Source organism: Salmo salar, chromosome 13 (assembly GCF_965601325.2).
Source record: "Salmo salar chromosome 13, fSalSal1, whole genome shotgun sequence".
Taxonomy (NCBI): Eukaryota; Metazoa; Chordata; class Actinopteri; order Salmoniformes; family Salmonidae; genus Salmo; species Salmo salar.
In genome coordinates this window covers 35,202,614-35,228,471 of record NC_138303.1, presented here as the reverse complement: position 1 = coordinate 35,228,471, position 25,858 = coordinate 35,202,614, and the positions used below count along the sequence as shown (strand labels likewise).

General features: G+C 42.5%; 1 protein-coding gene across 1 annotated transcript in view; it reads left to right on the top strand.

Annotated features, from left to right (window-relative positions):
* The window catches only part of LOC106566913 (bridge-like lipid transfer protein family member 3A), a 62,520-nt gene that overhangs the window by 16,391 nt on the left and 20,271 nt on the right, over positions 1 to 25,858 (top strand). The window contains exons 2-5 of the mRNA XM_014135516.3: positions 13,263 to 13,425; positions 19,321 to 19,359; positions 19,552 to 19,643; positions 19,820 to 20,009. Coding sequence (XP_013990991.3) covers positions 13,263 to 13,425; positions 19,321 to 19,359; positions 19,552 to 19,643; positions 19,820 to 20,009 — 484 coding nt within the window. The remainder of the gene's footprint in view (positions 1 to 13,262; positions 13,426 to 19,320; positions 19,360 to 19,551; positions 19,644 to 19,819; positions 20,010 to 25,858) is intronic.

The window sequence follows — 25,858 nt, the reverse complement described above, 5'->3', positions numbered from 1 at the left end:
TTCGACTACAGACTATTTATTCTTTTCACCGGAATATATTAAAATGCACGGCATTGTTAGAAGGGTTGGATCCCCAGATAGGACGTGTTGGATGCTGTGTTTTGAATATGTTTTTTTTCTTCTCTTCTCATTATTGATCTGGGTTAGTGTACATCAAAGCTACTGAGTGTGCAGGCTTTTGTCCAGCCCTGCTCTAAAGGTTGGAACAAAACCATGCATACCCAGTAGCTCTCCAGGAGGCAGTGTAATAATATAATTTATTCAACTTTTAAAGCGCTATTCATTAGATAAAGAAATCTCAAAGCGCTGTAAAGCAACATCAAAAAGCAAGCTATTTAAAAACAAGATCATTAATCATTATGTGTTGCTCAAGAGACTGAAGGTTGAGAAAGTTCATGGCTTGATTGAGGTCAGCGGAGGGAGGAGGAGGTCAAAGGGGAGACGTGTAGGGTAACAGTCTATTTTCAGACATGGACATTTATGGGTTATGAAAGTAGTCCTTTAACCTAATAAAAACAGTTCTGTAAGAATGGGGTTTGTATAGTAGGGCCTAATGCATTATCACAGTTTATTGGCTAAATGCCTGGCCTGACAATATTGTTCTTCTCAGACCATATTTATTATATTATATTTCACAACTCAAGCTTTGATTACAAAATATATCAGTTGGTGTAGCACTTGCGAGGCACAGCTGAGCATAAATTGCAATAATTTGCAAATAATTTGCTTTTTTATTTTACTGGACTGATGGTACCTGCATCTGATGGTCATGGTGCTTTCAAGACAACTGGGAACACAGAAAAAAAAACCGAGGTCAAATCATGACGTCAGTGATCTTCAGGTCAGAAAGTCAGTTTCCGACTTGGAATTCCGAGTTGGATGACCATTAAAAATGATTTTTCCAAGTCGAATCTAGTTTTTTCAGAGTTCCAAGTTGTTTTGAACACGGCATTAGTCTCAGCGGAGGGAGGGAGAGAGCAGCAGAGGGTCCGCCTCTCATTTAATTTTTTTTTTACATTTACGTCATTTAGCAGACGCTCTTATCCAGAGCGACTTACAAATGGTCCCTGTTCTGTCCTTCCTTTCCTCCGGTGAGACTGACCAGAGAGAGGGGACACCGTCTTCCACCTGATAGCAAAATTCAAGGCGCACCGCATCTGCCTCATGCACAAATTCCTGTTGTTCCTATGACCAGAGAAAGTTAAATATTCCTCGAAGTTAAAATAAACACAACGAACTGCTAATAATAATAATAATAAAAACACAGGGCTATCGATACACTCAGCTACTCATTCATTGTAGCTCCAGCGCGAGCGGAAATAGGGAGAGGCGCGTTTTTAATAGTGTTGAATAAAAACACTGATAGTGCTGAATAAAAAAATTCAACATGAACTCATAAAAACAGCAGCTCTTTGCTGTATTCTTTGGCACTCGCTCCGTGGTCATGGTTTTAAAAGTTATTAAATCTTACGTAGGCTAGTATTAAACTGCTGTGGCCGGGGTCGTGGAAGCTTTGAGCTATCTAATTGACCAGCGCAGTAGGCACACTCGATTTAGCCGCGTATCTCCCAGTCCGCCGGGTAGGAGGAGTTTGTCTTTTTAACAAATGAAATGGTTTAAAATGGGAACACTTTGCTTACCCACTGCGCAGGGCTTCTGAATCAAGTGCACCTTCCGCCAACAGTGCAACCCCTACCCCAAAAAAGGAGCACAAGCCTTTATCACAGCCATTATCGTTGGCTTTTCTACAGAAATGTTTGATGATCGACTAGGAATGCCTTGAAGATCGACCAGTCGATTGCGATCGACCAGTTGGTGACCACTTCTTCTAGAGTCTAAATTAAAGCTAAGAGCCTATACTTTTGAGAAATTAAGGCGTATATACATTTTCCTACAATTTTCCATCTTAAAAGTGTGGAATAAGCAAAGGCTATGATTTCTGGTCAAACAGATGGAAATGGGGTCTTAGACAACATCTGCCGGAAAAGCTCAAACATTGCCTTGTGATTGGGAAAAACATCGATAGTGACATATCGCAATATTATTTTGGGATGATATTATATCGATATTTGATTGGTTTGTAGCTAGCGCTAGTTGGCTGTACCTGCGCCAAAACTCTGGTATTTTTCATCCTATACCTTGTTTTCCATCAAATTTTTATACTGACCCAACATATTTTCAGCACTTTTATTTATCTGAATGATCAAAACTCGTTTTCTCATGTTCTCTTGTCTCTCTGCAGCAGACATATATGTTTGGAACATCAAATCACAATAAAAATGCAGTATCAAATCGCAATACATACAGAATTGTGAGAATCGCATTGCATATCGTATCGGCACCTAAGTATCATGATAATATTGTATTGTGAGGTCCCTGGTGGCATTCTTCTCGTATCCCAAAATTGAGATCCGTAACCGAATAGGATTCATTAAATTCTTACCCGTAACCTATCTCGGACAAGATCCGGGCATTACATTTTAAAAAATAAATATCCAATTCGGATCCGAGGTGATCCAGATCCGACTAGGATGACCACATGTCCCGGATTGTGCAGGACAGTCCCGGATTTTGGCTCTGCATCCCGTAACCAAACAATCATGTCCCGCATTTTATCAACAAATTCAGACACCTGTCATTTAGAATAAAAGGTTAATTTGTCCAGTATTTCAGTCATACATTCCGACCTGTCCCTTGCAGTCACGTTGCGCTTATGAAAATACATATATCATAAGGATGTGGTAGACTAAGCCTACTGGTGAAGCCCAGTTCTCCAGTTGTTGTTGAGATCTGATATTCTGCGCAGCGCAAGACCAAAGTAAGGTCATTGGCCTATCGCCAGCCAATCATATTTCTCAAACCTTTTCCGGCTTAATTTCAGCCAAACTTGGAGAGGACAGTTAGGCCTAATAACTTACAAAAATGAATTTCCTTTATATGAACTTTAACTCAGTAAAATCTTAGACATTTTTGCATTTTATATTTTGGTTCAGTATAAATAACAGTAGACTGAAAGATATGTAATTTCATCAAACTTTTGAGGCTCACGATGCTCATTAGTTGCTCATTCAACAAATGTTATGCTACTTCACCAAATCCCGCTTTAAGAGTCTCCCTTCCTAACGGTTTTACATTGACTGAGACCATCCAGAAATTTCCTTGGCTAAATATTTGCAGATTTTGTGGTCTCCCATTTCTGCATCACCAAATTTTGCGCTGGCAAAAGAGTAAGCTAGGTGTGATTCAATTGCTAATTCGTTGCACGGACTGCAGAAGCCTCACTCCGACACATCTCACAATGGTGCTTGTTTAGTAAAGTTTAGATCAAAGCTGAATCAATGTCTTGTAAGATCACATAATGATTAATTAGTATTTGACATACAGTGGGAGAAAAAGTATTTGATCCCCTGCTGATTTTGTACGTTTGCCCACTTACAAAGAAATGATCAGTCTATAATTTTAATAGTAGGTTTATTTGAACAGTGAGAGACAGAATAACAACAAACAAATCAAGAAAAACGCATGTCAAAAATGTTATAAAATGATTAGCATTTTAATGAGGGAAATAAGTACACTGCTCAAAAAAATAAAGGGAACACTTAAACAACACAATGTAACTCAAAGTCAATCACACTTCTGTGAAATCAAACTGTCCACTTAGGAAGCAACACTGATTGACAATAAATTTCACATGCTGTTGTGCAAATGGAATAGACAACAGGTGGAAATTATAGGCAATTCGCAAGACACCCCCAATAAAGGAGTGGTTCTGCAGGTGGTAACCACAGACCACTTCTCAGTTCCTATGCTTCCTGGCTGATGTTTTGGTCACTTTTGAATGCTGGCGGTGCTTTCACTCTAGTGGTAGCATGAGACGGAGTCTACAGCCCACACAAGTGGCTCAGGTAGTGCAACTCATCCAGGATGGCACATCAATGCGAGCTGTGGCAAGAAGGTTTGCTGTGTCTGTCAGCGTAGTGTCCAGAGCATGGAGGCGCTACCAGGAGACAGGCCAGTACATCAGGAGACGTGGAGGAGGCCGTAGGAGGGCAACAACACAGCAGCAGGACCGCTACTTCCGCCTTTGTGCAAGGAGGAGCAGGAGAAGCACTGCCAGAGTCCTGCAAAATGACCTCCAGCAGGCCACAAATGTGCATGTGTCTGCTCAAACGGTCAGAAACAGACTCCATGGGGTGGTATGAGGGCCCGACGTCCACAGGTGGGGGTTGTGCTTACAGCCCAACACCGTGCAGGACGTTTGGCATTTGCCAGAGAACACCAAGATTGGCAAATTCGCCACTGGCGCCCTGTGCTCTTCACAGATGAAAGCAGGTTCACACTGAGCACATGTGACAGAGTTTGGAGACGCCGTGGAGAACGTTCTGCTGCCTGCAACATCCTCCAGCATGACCGGTTTGGCGGTGGGCGTGTCATGGTGTGGGGTGGCATTTCTTTGGGGGACCGCACAGCCCTCCATGTGCTCCCCAGAGGTAGCCTGACTGCCATTAGGTACCGAGATGAGATCCTCAGACCCCCTGTGAGACCATATGCTGGTGCGGTTGGCCCTGGGTTCCTCCTAATGCAAGACAATGCTAGACCTCATGTGGCTGGAGTGTGTCAGCAGTTCCTGCAAGAGGAAGACATTGATGCTATGGACTGGCCCGCCCGTTCCCCCAGACCTGAATCCAATTGAGCACATCTGGGACATCATGTCTCGCTCCATCCACCAACACCACGTTGCACCACAGACTGTCCAGGATTTGGCGGATGCTTTAGTCCAGGTCTGGGAGGAGATCCCTCAGGAGACCATCCGCCACCTCATCAGGAAGCATGCCCAGAGCGTTGTAGGGAGGTCATACAGGCACGTGGGGGCCACACACACTACTGAGCCTCATTTTGACTTGTTTTAAGGACATTACATCAAAGTTGGATCAGCCTGTAGTGTGGTTTTCCACTTTAATTTTGAGTGTGACTCCAAATCCAGACCTCCATGGGTTGATAAATTGGATTTCCATTGATTATTTTTGTGTGATTTTGTTGTCAGCACATTCAACTATGTAAAGAAAAAAGTATTTAATAAGATTATTTCTTTCATTCAGATCTAGGATGTGTTGTTTAAGTGTTCCCTTTATTTTTTTGAGCAGTATATTTGACCCCTCTGCGAAACATTACTTAACCCTTGTTGGCAATCACAGAGGTCAGACGTTTCTTGTAGTTGGCCACCAGGTTTGCACACATCTCACGAGGGATTTTGTCCCACTCCTCTGTGCAGATCTTCTCCAAGTCATTAAGGTTTCGAGGCTGACGTTTGGCAACTCGAACCTTCAGCTCCCTCCACAGATTTTCTATGAGATTAAGGTCTGGAGACTGGCTAGGCCACTCCAGGACCTTAATGTGCTTCTTCTTGAGCCACTCCTTTGTTGCCTTGGCCGTGTGTTTTGGGTCATTGCCATGCTGGAATACCCATCCACGACCCATTTTCAATGCCCTGGCTGAGGGAAGGAGGTTCTCACCCAAGATTTGATGGTACATGGCCCCGTCCATCATCCCTTTGATGCGGTGAAGTTGTCCTGTCCCCTTAGCAGAAAAACACCCCCAAAGCATAATGTTTCCACCTCCATGTTTGACGGTGGAGATGGTGTTCTTGGGGTCATAGGCAGCAATCCTCCTCCTCCAAACACGGCAATTTGAGTTGATGTCAAAGAGCTCCATTTTGGTCTCATCTGACCACAACACTTTAACCAGTTGTCCTCTGAGTCATTCAGATGTTCATTGGCAAACTTCAGATGGGCATGTATATGTATTCTTGAGCAGTGGGACCTTGCGGGCGCTGCAGGATTTCAGTCCTTCACGGCGTAGTGTGTTACCAATTGTTTTCTTGGTGACTATGGTCCCAGCTGCCTTGAGATCATTGACAAGACCCTCCCGTGTAGTTCTGGGCTGATTCCTCACCGTTCTCATGATCATTGCACCTCCACGAGGTGAGATCTTGACACTTCTTTTGTGTTTCTTCCATTTGCGAATAATCACACATGTTGTCACCTTCTCACCAAGCTGCTTGGCGATGGTCTTGTAGCCCATTCCAGCCTTGTGTAGGTCTACAATCTTGTCCCTGACATCCTTGGAGAGCTCTTTGGTCTTGGCCATGGTGGAGAGTTTGGAATCTGATTGATTGATTGCTTCTGTGGACAGGTGTCTTTTTTACAGGTAGCAAGCTGCTGTTAGGAGCACTCCCTTTAAGAGAAACCAAGATTTTTTTAGTCAAGCAATAAAAAAAGATATATCTCATGGTGTACAAGTCAGTTGTCTAATTCGCGCCTGTCTGAGTGGACTAATCCATTGTGAGGCCCTGCCGGATGGCACAGTCCATCATTCTAAGACATGTGCTACTAAAATTCTATATGGTTATATTACGTAAGAACAATGGTGCAACACTAATAAAATGAATATTTTATAACAATGCGCTTTCTCCCGGTTTGGATAGGGGTCGCTGTCCGCGGTTCCGAAACACCTCAGTGCGCTGTTGAATTGGCGCCTTTTCCTAGACAACGTTGCTTTGTGTATAAAAGTTAACCAGCATATTGGTGTTGAGAACAATGAGGCAGCTGCAGAATGAGGAGACGAGAAAAACAGCCCTTGCCTTATTGTCTAAGAAAAGTGAGCAGAGAGGAAACCCCAACTTAATTAGGTTTATAATCAAAAGCCCAACTCTTAAATGTGCCTGGCTTTATGACCGTTTGAGTGTTTTAATAGCCTACTGATTCCTTGAGCAGTAAGCCTCACCCAACTACAGTGCCTTGCAAAAGTATTTACCCCCTTGGCATTTGTCCTATTTTGTTTCATTACAACCTGTAATTTAAATAGATTTTTATTTGGATTTCATTTAATGAACATACACCAAATAGTCCAAATTGGTGAAGTGAAAAAAAAATACAACTTGTTTCAAAGAACTCTAAAAAATAAAAAACAGAAAAGTGGTGAGTAGATATGTATTCACCCCCTTTGCTATGAAGCCCCTAAATAAGATCTGGTGCAACCAATTACCTTCAAAGTCACATAATTAATTAAATAGATTGCACACAGGTGGACTTTAAGTGTCACATGATCTGTCACATGATCTCAGTATATATACACCTGTTCTGAAAGACCCCAGAGTCTGCAACACCACTAAGCAAGGGGCACCACCAAGCAAGCGGCACCATGAAGACCAAGGAGCTCTCCAAACAGGTCAGGGACAAAGTTGTGGAGAAGTACAGATCAGGGTTGGGTTATAAAAAAATATCAGAAACTTTGAACATCCCACAGAGCACCATTACATCCATTATAAAAAAATGGAGAGAATATGGCACCACAACAAACCTGCCAAGAGAGGGCCGCCCATCAAAAGTCACAGACCAGGCAAGGAAGGCATTAATCAGAGAGGCAACAAAGATAACCCTGAAGGAGCTGCAAAGCTCCACAGCAGAGATTGGAGTATCTGTCCATAGGACCACTTTAAGCCGTACACTCCACAAAGCTGGATTTTACAGAAGAGTGTCCAGAAAAAAGCCATTGCTTAAAGAAAAAAATAAGCAAACACGTTTGGTGTTCGCCAAAAGGCATATGGGAGACAGTACTCTGGTCAGATGAGACTAAAATTGAGCTTTTTGGACATCAAGGAAAACACTATGTCTGGCACAAAACCAGCACCTGTCATCACCCCGAGAACCCTATCCCCACAGTGAAGCATGGTGATGGCAGCATCATGCTGTGGGGATGTTTTTCATCGGCAGGGACTGGGAAACTGGTCAGAATGGAAGGAACGATGGATGGTGCTAAATACAGGGAAATTCTTGAGGGAAACCTGTTTCAGTCTTCCAGAGATTTGAGTCTGGGACGGAGGTTCATCTTCCAGCAGGACAATGACCCTAAGCATACTGTTAAAGCAACACCCAAGTGGTTTAAGGGGAAACATTTAAATGTCTTGGAATGGCCTAGTCAAAGCCCAGACATCAATCCAATTGAGAATCTGTGGTATGACTTAAAGATTGCTGTACACCAGCAGGAACCCATCCAACTTGAAGGAGCTGGAACAGTTTTGCCTTGAAGAATGGGTAAAACTCCCAGTGGCTAGATGTTCCAAGTTTATAGAGACATATCCCAAGAGACGTGCAGCTGTAATTGCTGCAAAAGGTGAATTTACAAAGTATTGACTTTGGGGGGTGAATAGTTATGCACACTCAAGTTTTCAGTTATTTTGTCTTATTTCCTGTTTGTTTCACGATAAAAAATAATTTGCATCTTCAAAGTGGTAGGCATGTTGTGTAAATTTAATGATACAAACCCCCAAAAAACAACAAAATAGGAAAAATGCAAAGGGGGTGAATACTTTCGCAAGGCACTGTACAGTCGTGGCCAAAAGTTTTGAGAATGACACAAATATTAATTTCCACAAAGTTTGCTGTTTCAGTGTCTTTAGATATTTTTGTCAGATGTTACTATGGAATACTGAAGTACAATTACAAGCATTTCATAAGTGTCAAAGGCTTTTATTGATTATTACATTGATTATTTCAAGACCTCTGCAATCCGCCCTGGCATGCTGTCAATTAACTTCTGGGCCACATCCTGACTGATGGCAGCCCATTCTTGCATAATCAATGCTTAGAGTTTGTCAGAATTTGTGGGTTTTTGTTTGTCCACCTGCCTCTTGAGAATTGACCACAAGTTCTCAATGGGATTAAGGTCTGGGGAGTTTCCTGGCCATGGACCCAAGATATCAATGTTTTGTTCCCCGAGCCACTTAGTTATCACTTTTTTCCTTCTGGCAAGGTGCTCCATCATGCTGGAAAAGGCATTGTTCGTCACCAAACTGTTCCTGGGTGGTTGGGAGAAGTTGCTCTCGGAGGATGTGTTGGTACCATTCTTTATTCATGGCTGTGTTCTTAGGCAAAATTGTGAGTGAGCCCACTCCCTTGACTGAGAAGCAACCCCACACATGAATGGTCTCAGGATGCTTTACTGTTGGCATGACACAGGACTGATGGTAGCGCTCACCTTGTCTTCTCCGGACAAGCTTTTTTCCGGATGCCCCAAACAATCGGAAAGGGGATTCATCAGAGAAAATGACTTTACCCCAGTCCTCAGCAGTCCAATCCCTGTACCTTTTGCAGAATATCAGTCTATTCATGATGTTTTTCCTGGAGAGAAGTGGCTTCTTTGCTGCCCTTCTTGACACCAGGCCATCCTCCAAAGTCTTTGCCTCACTGTGCGTGCAGATGCACTCACACCTGCCTGCTGCCATTCCTGAGCAAGCTCTGTACTGGTGGTGCCCCAATCCCGCAGCTGAATCAACTTTAGGAGATGGTCCTGGCGCTTGCTGGACTTTCCTGGGCGCCCTGAAGCCTTCTTCACAACAATTGAACCGCTCTCCTTGAAGTTCTTGATGATCCGATAAATGGTTGATTTAGGTGTAATCTTACTGGCAGCAATATCCTTGACTGTGAAGCCCTTTTTGTGCAAAGCAATGATGAAGGCTCGTGTTTCCTTGCCCGGTTAACCATGGTTTACAGAGGAAGAACAATGATTCCAAGCACCACCCTCCTTTTGAAGCTTCCAGTCTGTTATTCGAACTCAATCAGTATGACAGAGTGATCTCCAGCCTTGTCCTCGTCAACACTCACACCTGTGTTAACAAGAGAATCACTGACATGATGTCAGCTGGTCCTTTTGTGGCAGGGCTGAAATGCAGTGGAAATGTTTTTTTGGGATTCAGTTTATGTGTATGGCAAAGAGGGACTTTGCAATTAATTGCAATTCATCTGATCACTCTTCATAACATTCTGGAGTATATGCAAATTGCCATCATACAAACTGAGGCAGCAGACTTTGTGAAAATATATATTTGTGTCACTCTCAAAACTTTTGGCCACGACTGTACATGTCAAGTAATGTCATTATCAGTAGTAGGCTTAGTATAGCAGCCTTGTATAACCACCATTGAGCTGTAAGCCTAAGAGCGCATCCTGTTTAGTCTTAATACCAAAACTAATTTAGGACTATATTTCAATACTTATATAGGCTACTGTGTCAATCAATCATTCATTTGTTTGTCATTCATGATTTAAAATGCAATCAAGCGTTTTAGTTTGAAAATAAAATAAAGCGAGCCTCGAATAATTAGCTTAAACAATAAATAAACCGTTCCATTTTGGCAATTGCATTCATTTAATTATTAAACAGTGTACTTAAAGCATCAGACAAGCTCAGTGAATATAGTTGATTTGTTTAAAACACATAGGATGTGTCTGTATATGGAAGAATATGTTGATTTGATAAAAAGAACAGACAGATTTGTTTTGTCGGGGACAGCCCTAATGTGGAGCATAAATTACAATTACACCAAAAACACCACCTAATTTCTTATGAGATTTCAGGATGGTTAGCTGAATAGTAAAAAAATGTTTTATCATGGTGGGAGTGGAAGGGAGGGGGGGTGCGGCCAAATGTTTTTATTCATGTAGGTTACACTGTTCTGCAAAATCATCCTGTTGTCCCCCATTTGGGTATTTTAAATGTGGACACCCTAGAACCGACCCCAAAACATGTCCGAGGAGAGATCGAATCGGCTCCAAATTGGGTCGGGTCTGTATCCGACCCAAATGGATTCGAAACATAAAAAATTCAGCTTTATTGCCACACAATCCAGGGAAATTGTTTTGATTAGCCTGGCAGTGAACTTTAACATGCATTTTCGGTTGTATCTAAAATAGGCTCATTGATTTGTGGTCTACGGCTTAGTATTTTTATAAGGACATCCCTATAGTTAGATATTGAATATTTGAGTAGGATGATTTTTTTTTTGTGATCAACGCATGCTGAGAGCAGCGAATAGTTGTATCCTAATATTTTGTAGGTCTATTTTTTTTTTATTTGTATTTTTTTTAAATATTTTTTTTTCACACCCGTTGACTTTTACCACTTTTGTTTTTACAGCCTGCATTTAAAATGAATTATATAGAGATTTTGTGCCACTGATTTACTAAACACAATACCCCATAATGTCAAAGTGGAATTATGTTTTTAGAAATGTTCACAAATCCATTCAAATGAAAAGCTGAAGTGTCTTGAAGGAAGATAATGAAAGTTCACATAAGTAAAAAAAGGTAGACCTACTAATTCGTGTTTTTACTGATATTAAGTTTATGAATTATTAAGTGATTCAAACATGGGATTCTGTTGATTTAATCAGTAATGAAATTACAGAAAAATCAGTAATGGAATTATTGCAATTGAATTGGCTACAATGGGAAATCCATAGTAGTCACAAACCACAGTTGGGTGACCTGCTACTGTCCTCCCTTCCACTGACATACTGTTATGTTAAGCTCAGAACTGTTTTCTTTCTGTCTTCTTGTGGTAAAAGCAAGGCTGTAAAAACAGTCTAGACAACCCTTCACTCTCCCTCGCTCTCTCTGCCGCTCTCTCTCTTCTCTTGCTCTTCTCTCTGTCCTGTTAATGTCACCTCTCCCAGCTCTTACTGACACCTACCATGACACCTACCACCTACCCTCTTAACATTTACTCCAACAAGCATCCTTTCCCACTGAACCAATCATAGAGGTTTGTTTCACAAGTTTGGGCAACACAATACAGTACAGTAGAGCACAGTACAGAACAGTAAAGGAAACAAAAGTTGAGTACAGTAGAGCACATGAGTACAGTATAATGTACTGTACTGAACATATTTACTGTACTGTGCTATACTGGGATGTCCAAACCTCTGACACATAGATGGTTATGATTGGTTTAGATTTGGTCTGGTCCGGACCAAGCAAATGTGGTCTTGTTTAGGGGCGGAGCTCATTAGAATAATAGCCAGTGTTTAGAATAATATACAAAATAAGGATATTGTATATTTTTACCTATGTGTACCTATTCAGGATACATCCCCATGAAGAGAATTCCATTCATATTCATAATTATGCATTTCTGTATAGTACAGATGAGGGACCCCTGATGTAATTCCGTTCCACTTCACCTAATACTGTAGTTCATTAACCAAAATAGATTTTTTTCAAACTCAAGGTGTCATGTCATAGCTGACACCCCATTCTTTCTGCAGACATCTTTGAATCATAATTCAGAGCAGATATGTAACCGTTTTGGGAAAACGCGGTCGCATAAATAGACTGAGATTTTACTTCAGTTCTGTTACCAAACTTTGCATCTGCACAGTTCTTCCAGTAAATGTGTTAGAATTGTATGGTTTGTTTAACTTTGAAATAAATTGGGTTTTTGTGGCATACATTTTAAAGTGAGAAATCTGTCAAAGCATAATACCATTTCCGTGGAATTGCCCTACAGCTGATGACTGATAACAGGCATGCTCCTGTACTGGCAGGCTAATTCAAATCTCGTTGGACTTCGGTTGATGCTCTATGTTATGCTGGTATCTCAGCTTTCCAAATGTAGCCCTCTCATTAATAAAGTCATGCTGTTGGAACTTGCTATATACCAAAGGCTGCACTGGGCCTATTAGGCTACTGGACAAGCCCCTGACATCATCTTGAACCAGTGTTTCACTTGTCTCAGTAGCATTACAATATGTTAACCAGACAGTGGACTGGTGAGTCAGTCCAGCAGTTTAGTCAGACCTCTTGTGTATTGGCATTTATCTCTGTTACCACCAGCCAAAACCCAAGCAACACCAGCCTTTGTGTTGGAGTCTGAAATGTCAGGTTTTAGTTTTAATGAGTGTGCAATAAAGGTCATAATTGTCAGTCATGGTGAGTGTGGTAGATTGGAACACTAACTGGTCTGTTTGTTGCCGCATACTGGTAATCGTCGTTTCAGAATACGTTACAGCTAGCCTACTCCTCACCACCGCCGTTTCACTGTGTGGTTTTGCTCTGGCAAATGGCTCAGCAGTTAATTTGAATCTGTAGTGGAGGGCAAGGTCAATGAAGCCAGATGGAGAGCTATGCTGGGACTCTGGCCAAGACACTGACTGTTACTACAGCCTGGGATTCAATTAGACCTACAGCATGAACCTCACAATTACATCTCACTGCCAATATCACTGCCAAAAGCCGACCTTGGTCAGACTAGTATCTCATTTCAACCACAGTGTTTCACCACCTAAACCTTGTAAACCGCACAAACATATGTAGAAATTGGTGAACGCAGCAATTAGTCTGGTTAACGTCACACACGCAACACACACACAACACACTTCTCAATGGTTTCCTTAACTAACCTCTCTCCCATTCCTTTGTATGAAGGTTCACCAAGAACCTGTCCCCAGACAAGATCAACCTCAGCACGCTGAAGGGCGAGGGCCAGCTGTCCAACCTGGAGCTGGATGAGGAGGTGCTGCAGAACATGCTGGACCTTCCCACCTGGTTGGCTGTCACCCGGGTCTACTGCAACAAGGCTGCAATCAGGGTGAGACAACTGTGTTCTCCTGATAATAAACCATGTCAAATCCATATCAGTCTTTCCCTAGGGCTGTGGCGGTCATGACATTTTGTCAGCCGGTTATTGTCATGCAAAATACTGCCGGTCTCACTGTAATTGACCGTTAATTAACATAAACACGTTTAGCATCTCCAGGCCGCCACACTAGAGGTCGACCGATTTATGTTTTTTCAATGCCGATAACGATTATTGGAGGATTAAAAAAAAGCCGATACCGATTAATCGACCGATTTTTATATATATATTTGTAATAAATGACAATAACAACAATACTGAATGAACAATGAACACTTTTATTTTAACTTAATATAATACACAAATAAAATCAATTTAGTCTCAAATAAATAATGCAAAAACACAGTGTTGGAGAAGAAAGTAAAAGTGCAATATGTGCCATGTAAAGAAAAGCTAGAGTTTAAGTTCCTTGCTCAACATGAGAACGTATGAAAGCTGGTGGTTCCTTTTAACATGAGTCTTCAATGTTCCCAGTTAAGAAGTTTTAGGTTGTAGTTATTATAGGAATTATAGGACTATTTCTCTCTATACCGTTTGTATTTCATATACCTTTGACTATTGGATGTTCTTATAGGCACTTTAGTATTGCCAGCCTAATCTCGGGAGTTGATAAGCTTGAAGTCATTGACAGCGCTGTGCATCTCAGCATTGCTAAGAGCTGCTGTTTGAATGAATGCTTACGACCCTGCTGCTGCCTACCACCGCTCAATCAGACTGCTCTATCAAATATCAAATCATATACTTAATTATAATATAGTAAACACACAGAAATACGAGCCTTAGGTCATTAATATGGTCAAATCCGGAAACTATAATTTAGAAAAATAAACGTTTATTCTTTCAGTGAAATACGGAACCGTTCCGTATTTTATCGAATGGGTGGCAACCCTAAGTCTAAATATTACTGTTACATTGCACAACCTTCAATGTTAGGTCATAATCCCGTGTGGCTCAGTTGGTAGAGCATGGTGTTTGCAACGCCAGGGTTGTGGGTTCTATTCCCACGGGGGACCAGTGCAGAGAAAAAAATGTATGAAATGTATGCATTCACTACTGTAAGTCGATCTGGATAAGAGCGTCTGCTAAATGACTAAAATGTAATAATTATGTAAAAATCTGGCAAATTAATTATGGTCTTTGTTAGGAATAAATGGCCTTTCAACAGTTCACAACGAGCCAGGCGGCCCAAACTGCTGCATATACCCTGACTCTGTTGCACAGAACGCAAGAGAACTGACACAATTTCCCTAGTTAATATTGCCTGCTAACATTAATTACTTTTAACTACATATACAGGTTTAAAAATATATACTTGTGTATTGATTTTAAGAAAGGCTTTGATGTTTATGGTTAGGTACATTATTGCAACGATTGTGCTTTTTTCGCGAATGCGCTTTTGTTAAATCATCAAGTTGAAGTTGGCTGTGATTCGATGATAAATTAACAGGCAGCGCATTGATTATATGCAACGCAGAACAAGCTAGTTAACCTAGAAATATCATCAACCATGTGTAGTTAACTAGTGATTTTATGAAGATAGTTTTTTTATAAGATAAGTTTAATGCTAGCTAGCAACTCCTTGCAGCCACAAGGTCCTTTTGATGCTGCACTTGCGTAACAGCCACACAGTCTCATCGTGGATTGGAATGTAATCGGCATCCAAAAAGGCAGATTACTGATTGTTATGAAAACTTGAAATCGGCCCTAATTAATCGGCCATGTCGATTAATCGGTCGACCTCTACTCCACACATACAAGCTGCTGATGCGCCTTTGGAACATCTACATTTAAAAAAGCCTAATAAATCAATTGAATATACAACATCACAATAAATCCATTATTTATTTTAGGCTGGTCTAAGGAAACATTATGACATAAATGTATTTCAGAAGAACAGAAAATGAGTTGGCCTACTGTAGGTCTATGTTATCTGACTATGCTCCATGTCATAGGCTGTAGGCATGTTCATTAAGCTGACAAGATGTGCTTGTAAGTCCTGTGCCATTATTTTATATGATTTTATAAACTCGGCAAAAAAAGAAACGTCCTTTTTTTCAGGACCCTGTCTTTCAAAGATAATTCGTAAAAATCCAAATAACTACACAGATCTTCATTGTAAAGGGTTTAAACACTGTTTCCCATGCTTGTTCAATGAACCATAAACAATTAATGAACATGCACCTGTGGAACGGTCGTTAAGACACTAAGAGCTTACAGACGGTAGGCAATTAAGGTCACAGTTATGAAAACTTAGGACATTAAAGAGGCCTTTCTACTGACTCTGAAAAACACCAAAAGAAAGATGCCCAGGGTCCCTGCTCATCTGCGTGAACATGCCTTTGGCATGCTGCACGGAAGCATGAGGACTGCAGATGTGGCCAGGGCAATAAATTGCAATGTCTGTACTGTGAGACGCCTAAGACAGCGCTACAGGGAGACAGGATGGACAGCTGATCGTCCTCGCAGTGGCAGACCACGTGTAACAACACCTGCACAGGATCGGTACAACAGAACATCACACCTGCGGGACAGGTACAGGATGGCAACAACTGCTCAAGTTACACCAGGAACGCACAATCCCTCCATCAGTGCTCAGATTGTCTGCAATAGGCTGAGAGGGGCTGGACTGAGGGCTTGTAGGCCTGTTGTAAGGCAGGTCCTCACCAGACATCACTGGCAACAACGTCGCCTGTGGGCACAACCCCACCGTCGCTGGACCAGACAGGACTGACAAAAAGTGCTCTTCACTTACGAGTCATGGTTTTGTCTCACCAGGGGTGATGGTTGGATTCGCGTTTATCGTCAACGGAATGAGCATTACACCGAGGACTGTACTCTGGAGCGGGATCGATTTGAAGGTGGAGGGTCCGTCTTGGTCTGGGGCGGTGTGTCACTGCATCATCGGACTGAGCTTTTTGTCATTGCGAGGCAATCTCAACGCTGTGCGTTACAGGGAAGACATCCTCCTCCCTCATGTGGTACCCTTCCTGCAGGCTCATCCTGACATGACCCTCCAGCATGACAATGCCACCATCCATGCTATTCGTTCTGTGCATGATTTCCTGCAAGACAGGAATGTCAGTGTTCTGCCATGGCCAGCAAAGAGCCAGGATCTCAATCCCATTGAGCACGTCTGGGACCTGTTGGATCGGAGGGTGAGGGCTAGGGCCATTCCCTCCAGAAATGTCCGGGAACTTGCAGGTGCCTTGTGGAAGAGTGGGATAACATCTCACAGCAAGAACTGGCAAATCTGGTGCAGTCCATGAGGAGGAGACGCACTGCAGTACTTAATGCAGCTGGTGGCTTCACCAGATACTGTTACTTTTGATTTTGACCCCCCCTTTGTTCAGGGACACATCATTCCATTTCTGTTAGTCACATGTCTGTGGAACTTGTTCAGTTTGTCTCAATTGTTGAATCTTATGTTCATACAAATATTTACACATGTTAAGTTTGCTGAAAATAAACACAGTTGACAGTGAGAGGACGTTTATTTTTTTGCTGAGTTTAGTAAGAAAAACTGAATAAAATAAAAAGGATATTTTTACCATTAGAGCATGTGTGCATATGAAGTGGCTATGTTGTGTAAAAGTGATCATTTGAAACATGTCCTATATGCTAGATTTATAGTTATATACAACTTTAGCATGATTTGAACATAGGCTATTACCTCAGGCTGCACAGCTGTTTTCTCATCAAGTGATCATATTTTCACCCATCAGACTATTCTCAATTTAATCTTCTCTTTACGAGTATGTAGAATTTGTTTTGATTTAGATTGGCCCATTATCAAATGGGCAGGAACAGGGGCAAAAAGACATGTCCCCTGCATTCACTCGAATAGTGAATGGAGGCTGCGCGCTTTCCCACTGATTCGTTTTTTAATGATGCCGGTAGGCTGCTTTGGTTTTATAACGGAGGATGTGCAGCTGAGAAATCAACATAATTAGTTATTTCACGCCATGCCTCAACCACCATTTGAGGAGCATGCTCTCGCTGCACAACAGGTGATATTCCGCCCAAACTCTGTATGCCATTGGCTCTCCAACCTTGTTCCTGCAGCTACCCAGTGCTTAATTTGGGAAAATCAATATTTTCGCAACCACAAAATACTTCACTAAACTGTTGACAACCCCTTTTTCTGTGCTTGAGAAAGGAATGAAGGAGAGGGGAGATATTCTGTAGCTAGGCTATGTAAGGGCTATTTGACCAAGAAGAGTGATGGCGTGCTGCATCAGATAACCTGGCCTCCACAATCACCCGACCTCAACCCAATTGAGATGGTTTGGGATGAGTTGGACCACAGAGTGAAGGAATAGCAGCCAGCAAGTGCTCAGCATATGTGGGAACTCCTTCAAGACTGTTGGAAAAGCATTCCTCAAGAAGCTGGGTAAGAGAATGCCAAGCTGTCATCGAGGGAAAGGGTGGCCGACTGAATGTAAAATATATTTTGATTTGTTTAACACTTTTTGGTTACTACATGATTCCATATTGATGTTTTCACTATTATTCTACAATGTAGAAAATGGTCAAAATAAAGGAAAGCCCTTGAATGAGTAGGTGTGTCCAAACTTTTGACTAGTACATCACAGCATTAATTTTGTAGTTAATATCATGACACTAGGCGAGACCCAAATGCAGACAGGAGGCAGCTGGTTGGAGTTTAAGATGTTTAATAAATCCAAAGGGAATAGGCAACAGAACGGTCGTGGACAGGCAAAAGGTCATAACCAGATCAGAGTCCAGGAGGTACAGAGTGGCAGGCAGGCTCGAGGTCAGGGCAGGCAGAATGGTAAGGCAGGCGGGTACAGAGTCCTTAACAGGCAAGGGTCAAAACTGGGAGGACTAGAAAAAGGCGAAAAAGCAAAGCAGGGAAACGGGAAAAACCGCTGGTAGGCTTGGACATACAAGACGAACTGGCACAGAGAGACAGGAAACACAGGGATAAATACACTGGAGAAAACAAGCGACACCTGTAGGGGGTGGAGACAATAACGAGGACAGGTGAAACAGATCAGGGTGTGACAGTTAAAGCTGGAATCCTCCATGGTGAAACAGCAACGCTGCAAACAACAAAAACAGTCCCCCCCCAGATATCATTGCATGCGTGATAGAAGAGCACAATATGTACTCAAAATATTTTTACCATGCTGCGGACACTCCTCGGCTTGGCAACAAAAACAATAAGAATGATGGTGGGGCGGCCAGTGGCACTGTATCCCCCTACTGCGGATTCAATCTTTAAGGTCACAATTTGCAGACCAAAGGAATATTAACGTGAAAGCAGTAAAGCACTGCCAGGCAAAACCTATGGTGAGCGGTTTGACAAGACCATGTTATTGTGGTTTCACCGTGAGCCTTTAGCTCCATCAATGAAAGCCACAGAGGGCATAAGCTACCCGTGCTCCCTGGTAGCAGTCCAGAGATAAGCAGCACTGCTGTCTGATAACACTGAGATCAGTGCACGTGTCTCTAGACCCACTGCTATCTCAAGATAACAGAGAGTGAGAAACAGTGTGGAAGAACACAAAAGGTCAGAGGCTAGCAACAGCACCGGCCACAGCCCTGAATAGATCAGCCTGTTTAGGGAGATGTGGACTAGATCCGAGGAGATGAGCTCTGTGTGGGTTGCCTCTGTAGGGCCCTGGTGTCCCTTCTATCTTCAGTATTACTAGTTTGAAGCCAGTCTAGGTTAGATATTAGTCTGTAAGGAGAGGTCTAAAAGCACAACCTCAGTGTTTCTTGGTGTAAGCTCTCTTTTGCACAGTGAATGATAAACATTCCAGTAGAACAGTGCTGAGGAAAGTGTTTGTGCATGACTGGTCCCTGCTGTTTTGTCTCCCTTAGATACAATGGACAAAGTTGAAGACCAGCCCTATTTGCCTGGTATGAATTCTGCCCTTTGTTCTATTACTCCATGAGTTTGTTGACTTTCTCTTTTTCTTTCTCTCGCTCTCCATCTGTCCCTCTCCCTTTCTTTCTCTTGTAACAGATTGTATTGGTTTAATGTTGTTATACTGCTATCAGGGTGTGGCCTCAGGCTATAGCCTACAATGTTGACCCATGGTATCCTTACAGTTCCTGGACAAGGTAGAAGTGGAGATGAGAACGTGTGAGGAGCCCCGCGCCCCAAATGGCCCCTCCCCTATTGCCATCACTGCTGGCCAGAGGTACGCCTTATCTGTTCTCTGTTTGGAACCTTTTGAGGGATTTTACTGTTCATGCTCTTTACCAGTGAAAGGATAGGTACATAGTTATTTGTAATTGTTCATATGTTGTTAGTAATAATGTGATAAAGTCTACATTATCATCAAATGTTCTATTCTATTCCTGTGTCTTTCTGCAGTGAGTATGGCTTTGCTGAGAAGGTGGTGGAGGGTATGTCTGTCATCATCAACTCCATCACCATCAAGGTGCAGTCCCGTGCCTTCCACGCCTCCTTCGAGCTCTGGCAGCTCCAGGGTAACAGTCTCAACCCCAAATGGCAGAAGACTGACCTCCGCTACACCCGCATCACGGACCCAAAAAGAGGAGAGGTACGCCCACATAATTTAATTAACACGGTTGTATTGTATTTATGCATAAACCTCCCCCTGTGTTCACCTTCCTTCCTGTCAAGCCACAGTATATATTGTACAGCATATCCAGGTTACATGGTACAGTTAGTACAGCATGTCCAGGTTACATGGTACAGCATGTCCAGGTTACATGGTACAGTTAGTACAGCATGTCCAGGTTACATGGTACAGTTAATACAGCATGTCCAGGTTACATGGTACAGTTAATACAGCATGTCCAGGTTACATGGTACAGTTAGTACAGCATGTCCAGGTTACATGGTACAGTTAGTACAGCATGTCCAGGTTACATGGTACAGTTAGTACAGCATGTCCAAGTTACATGGTACAGTTAATACAGCATGTCCAAGTTACATGGTACAGTGAGTACAGCATGTCCAGGTTACATGGTACAGTTAGTACATTATGTCCAGGTTACATGGTACAGTTAGTACAGCATGTCCAAGTTACATGGTACAGTTAGTACAGCATGTCCAGGTTAGATGGTACAGTTAGTACAGCATGTCCAGGTTACATGATAGTTAGTACAGCATGTCCAGGTTAGATGGTACAGTTAGTACAGCATGTCCAGGTTACATGATGCAGTTAGTACAGCATGTCCAGGTTAGATGGTGCAGTTAGTACATCATGTCCAGGTTACATGATGCAGTTAGTACAGCATGTCTAGGTTACATGATACAGTTAGTACAGGATGTCCAGGTTACATGGTACAGATAGTACAGCATGTCCAGGTTACATGGTACAGTTAGTACAGCATGTCCAGGTTACATGGTACAGTTAGTACAGCATGTCCAGGTTACATGGTACAGCATGTCCAGGTTACATGGTACAGTTGGTACAGCATGTCCAGGTTACATGGTACAGTTAGTACAGCATGTCCAGGTTACATGGTACAGTTAGTACAGCATGTCCAGGTTACATGATGCAGTTAGTACAGCATGTCCAGGTTAGATGGTGCAGTTAGTACATCATGTCCAGGTTACATGATGCAGTTAGTACAGCATGTCTAGGTTACATGATACAGTTAGTACAGGATGTCCAGGTTACATGGTACAGATAGTACAGCATGTCCAGGTTACATGGTACAGTTAGTACAGCATGTCCAGGTTACATGGTACAGTTAGTACAGCATGTCCAGGTTACATGGTACAGCATGTCCAGGTTACATGGTACAGTTGGTACAGCATGTCCAGGTTCCATGGTACAGTTAGTACAGCATGTCCAGGTTACATGGTACAGTTAATACATTATGTCCAGGGTACATGGTACAGTTAGTACATTATGTCCAGGTTAGATGGTACAGTTAGTACAGCATGTCCAGGTTCCATGATAGTTAGTACAGCATGTCCAGGTTACATGGTACAGTTAGTACAGCATGTCCAGGTTACATGGTACAGTTAGTGCAGCATGGCCAGGTTACATGGTACAGTTAGTACAGCATGTCCAGGTTACATGGTACAGTTAGTACAGCATGTCCAGGTTACATGATAGTTTGTACAGCATGGCCAGGTTACATGGTACAGTTAGTACAGCATGGCCTGGTCACATGGTACAGTTAGTACAGCATGTCCAGGTTACATGGTACAGTTAGTACAGCATGTCCAGGTTACATGGTACAGTTAGTGCAGCATGGTCAGGTTACATGGTACAGTTAGTACAGCATGTCCAGGTTACATGGTACAGTTAGTGCAGCATGGCCAGGTTACATGGTACAGTTAGTACAGCATGTCCAGGTTACATGGTACAGTTAGTACGTTATGTCCAGGTTACATGGTACAGTTAGTACAGCATGTCCAGGTTACATGGTACAGTTAGTACATTATGTCCAGGTTACATGGTACAGTTAGTACAGCATGTCCAGGTTACATGGTACAGTTAGTACATTATGTCCAGGTTACATGGTACAGATAGTACAGCATGTCCAGATTACATTGTACAGTTAGTACAGCATGTCCAGGTTACATGGTACAGCATGTCGAGGTTAGATTGTACAGTTAGTACATTATGTCCAGGTTACATGGTACAGTTAGTACAGCATGTCCAGGTTACATGGTACAGTTAGTATAGCATGTCCAGGTTACATGGTACAGTTAGTACAGCATGTCCAGGTTACATGGTACAGTTAGTACAGCATGTCCAGGTTACATGGTACAGCATGTCCAGGTTACATGGTACAGCATGTCCAGATTACATGGTACAGCATGTCCAGGTTAGATGGTACAGTTAGTACAGGATGTCCAGATTACATGGTACAGTTAGTACAGCATGTTCAGATTACATGGTACAGTTAGTACAGCATGTCCAGGCTACATGGTACAGTTAGTACAGCATGTCCAGGTTACATGGTACAGCATGTCCAGGTTACATGGTACAGCATGTCCAGGTTAGATGGTACAGTTAGTACAGCATGTCCAGGTTACATGGTACAGTTAGTATAGCATGTCCAGGTTACATGGTACAGTTAGTACAGCATGTCCAGGTTACATGGTACAGTTAGTACAGCATGTCCAGGTTACATGGTACAGCATGTCCAGGTTACATGGTACAGCATGTCCAGATTACATGGTACAGCATGTCCTGGTTAGATGGTACAGTTAGTACAGGATGTCCAGATTACATGGTACAGTTAGTACAGCATGTTCAGATTACATGGTACAGTTAGTACAGCATGTCCAGGCTACATGGTACAGTTAGTACAGCATGTCCAGGTTACATGGTACAGCATGTCCAGGTTACATGGTACAGCATGTCCAGGTTAGATGGTACAGTTAGTACAGGATGTCCAGGTTACATGGTACAGTTAGTACAGGATGTCCAGGTTACATGGTACAGTTAGTACAGCATGTCCAGGTTACATGGTACAGTTAGTACAGCATGTCTAGGTTACATGGTACAGTTTGTACAACATGTCCAGGTTACATGGTACAGTTGGTACAGCATGTCCAGGTTACATGGTACAGTTAGTATAGCATGTCCAGGTTACATGGTACAGTTAGTACGTTATGTCCAGGTTACAATGTACAGTTAGTACAGCATGTCCAGATTACATGGTACAGTTAGTACAGCATGTCCAGATTACATGGTACGTTAGTACAGCATGTCCAGGTTACATGGTACAGCAAGTCCAGGTTACATGGTACAGCATGTCCAGGTTACTTGGTACAGTTAGTACAGGATGTCCAGGTTACATGATAGTTAGTATAGCATGTCCAGGTTAGATGGTACAGTTAGTACATCATGTCCAGGTTACATGATAGTTAGTACAGCATGTCCAGGTTAGATGGTACAGTTAGTACAGCATGTCCAGGTTACATGGTACAGTTAGTATAGCATGTCCAGGTTACATGGTACAGTTAGTACAGCATGTCCAGGTTACAATGTACAGTTAGTACAGCATGTCCAGGTTACATGGTACAGCATGTCCAGGTTACATGGTACAGCATGTCCAGATTACATGGTACAGCATGTCCAGGTTAGATGGTACAGTTAGTACAGGATGTCCAGATTACATGGTACAGTTAGTACAGCATGTTCAGATTACATGGTACAGTTAGTACAGCATGTCCAGGCTACATGGTACAGTTAGTACAGCATGTCCAGGTTACATGGTACAGCATGTCCAGGTTACATGGTACAGCATGTCCAGGTTACATGGTACAGTTAGTACAGGATGTCCAGATTACATGGTACAATTAGTACAGCATGTCCAGATTACATGGTACAGTTAGTACAGGATGTCCAGGTTACATGATAGTTAGTATAGCATGTCCAGGTTAGATGGTACAGTTAGTACATCATGTCCAGGTTACATGATAGTTAGTACAGCATGTCCAGGTTACATGATAGTTAGTACAGCATGTCCAGGTTAGATGGTACAGTTAGTACATCATGTCCAGGTTACATGATAGTTTGTACAGCATGTCCAGATTACATGGTACAGTTAGTGCAGCATGTCCAGGTTACATGATAGTTAGTACAGCATGTCCAGGTTACATGATAGTTTGTACAGCATGTCCAGATTACATGGTACAGTTAGTACAGCATGTCCAGGTTACATGGTACAGTTAGTACAGCATGTCCAGGTTACATGGTACAGTTAGTGCAGCATGGTCAGGTTACATGGTACAGTTAGTACAGCATGTCCAGGTTACATGGTACAGTTAGTGCAGCATGGCCAGGTTACATGGTACAGTTAGTACATTATGTCCAGGTTACATGGTACAGTTAGTACAGCATGTCCAGGTTACATGGTACAGTTAGTATAGCATGTCCAGGTTACATGGTACAGTTAGTACAGCATGTCCAGGTTACATGGTACAGTTAGTACAGCATGTCCAGGTTACATGGTACAGCATGTCCAGGTTACATGGTACAGCATGTCCAGATTACATGGTACAGCATGTCCAGGTTAGATGGTACAGTTAGTACAGGATGTCCAGATTACATGGTACAGTTAGTACAGCATGTTCAGATTACATGGTACAGTTAGTACAGCATGTCCAGGCTACATGGTACAGTTAGTACAGCATGTCCAGGTTACATGGTACAGCATGTCCAGGTTACATGGTACAGCATGTCCAGGTTAGATGGTACAGTTAGTACAGCATGTCCAGGTTACATGGTACAGTTAGTATAGCATGTCCAGGTTACATGGTACAGTTAGTACAGCATGTCCAGGTTACATGGTACAGTTAGTACAGCATGTCCAGGTTACATGGTACAGCATGTCCAGGTTACATGGTACAGCATGTCCAGATTACATGGTACAGCATGTCCTGGTTAGATGGTACAGTTAGTACAGGATGTCCAGATTACATGGTACAGTTAGTACAGCATGTTCAGATTACATGGTACAGTTAGTACAGCATGTCCAGGCTACATGGTACAGTTAGTACAGCATGTCCAGGTTACATGGTACAGCATGTCCAGGTTACATGGTACAGCATGTCCAGGTTAGATGGTACAGTTAGTACAGGATGTCCAGGTTACATGGTACAGTTAGTACAGCATGTCCAGGTTACATGGTACAGTTAGTACAGCATGTCTAGGTTACATGGTACAGTTTGTACAACATGTCCAGGTTACATGGTACAGTTGGTACAGCATGTCCAGGTTACATGGTACAGTTAGTATAGCATGTCCAGGTTACATGGTACAGTTAGTACGTTATGTCCAGGTTACAATGTACAGTTAGTACAGCATGTCCAGATTACATGGTACAGTTAGTACAGCATGTCCAGATTACATGGTACGTTAGTACAGCATGTCCAGGTTACATGGTACAGCAAGTCCAGGTTACATGGTACAGCATGTCCAGGTTACTTGGTACAGTTAGTACAGGATGTCCAGGTTACATGATAGTTAGTATAGCATGTCCAGGTTAGATGGTACAGTTAGTACATCATGTCCAGGTTACATGATAGTTAGTACAGCATGTCCAGGTTAGATGGTACAGTTAGTACAGCATGTCCAGGTTACATGGTACAGTTAGTATAGCATGTCCAGGTTACATGGTACAGTTAGTACAGCATGTCCAGGTTACAATGTACAGTTAGTACAGCATGTCCAGGTTACATGGTACAGCATGTCCAGGTTACATGGTACAGCATGTCCAGATTACATGGTACAGCATGTCCAGGTTACATGGTACAGTTAGTACAGGATGTCCAGATTACATGGTACAGTTAGTACAGCATGTTCAGATTACATGGTACAGTTAGTACAGCATGTCCAGGCTACATGGTACAGTTAGTACAGCATGTCCAGGTTACATGGTACAGCATGTCCAGGTTACATGGTACAGCATG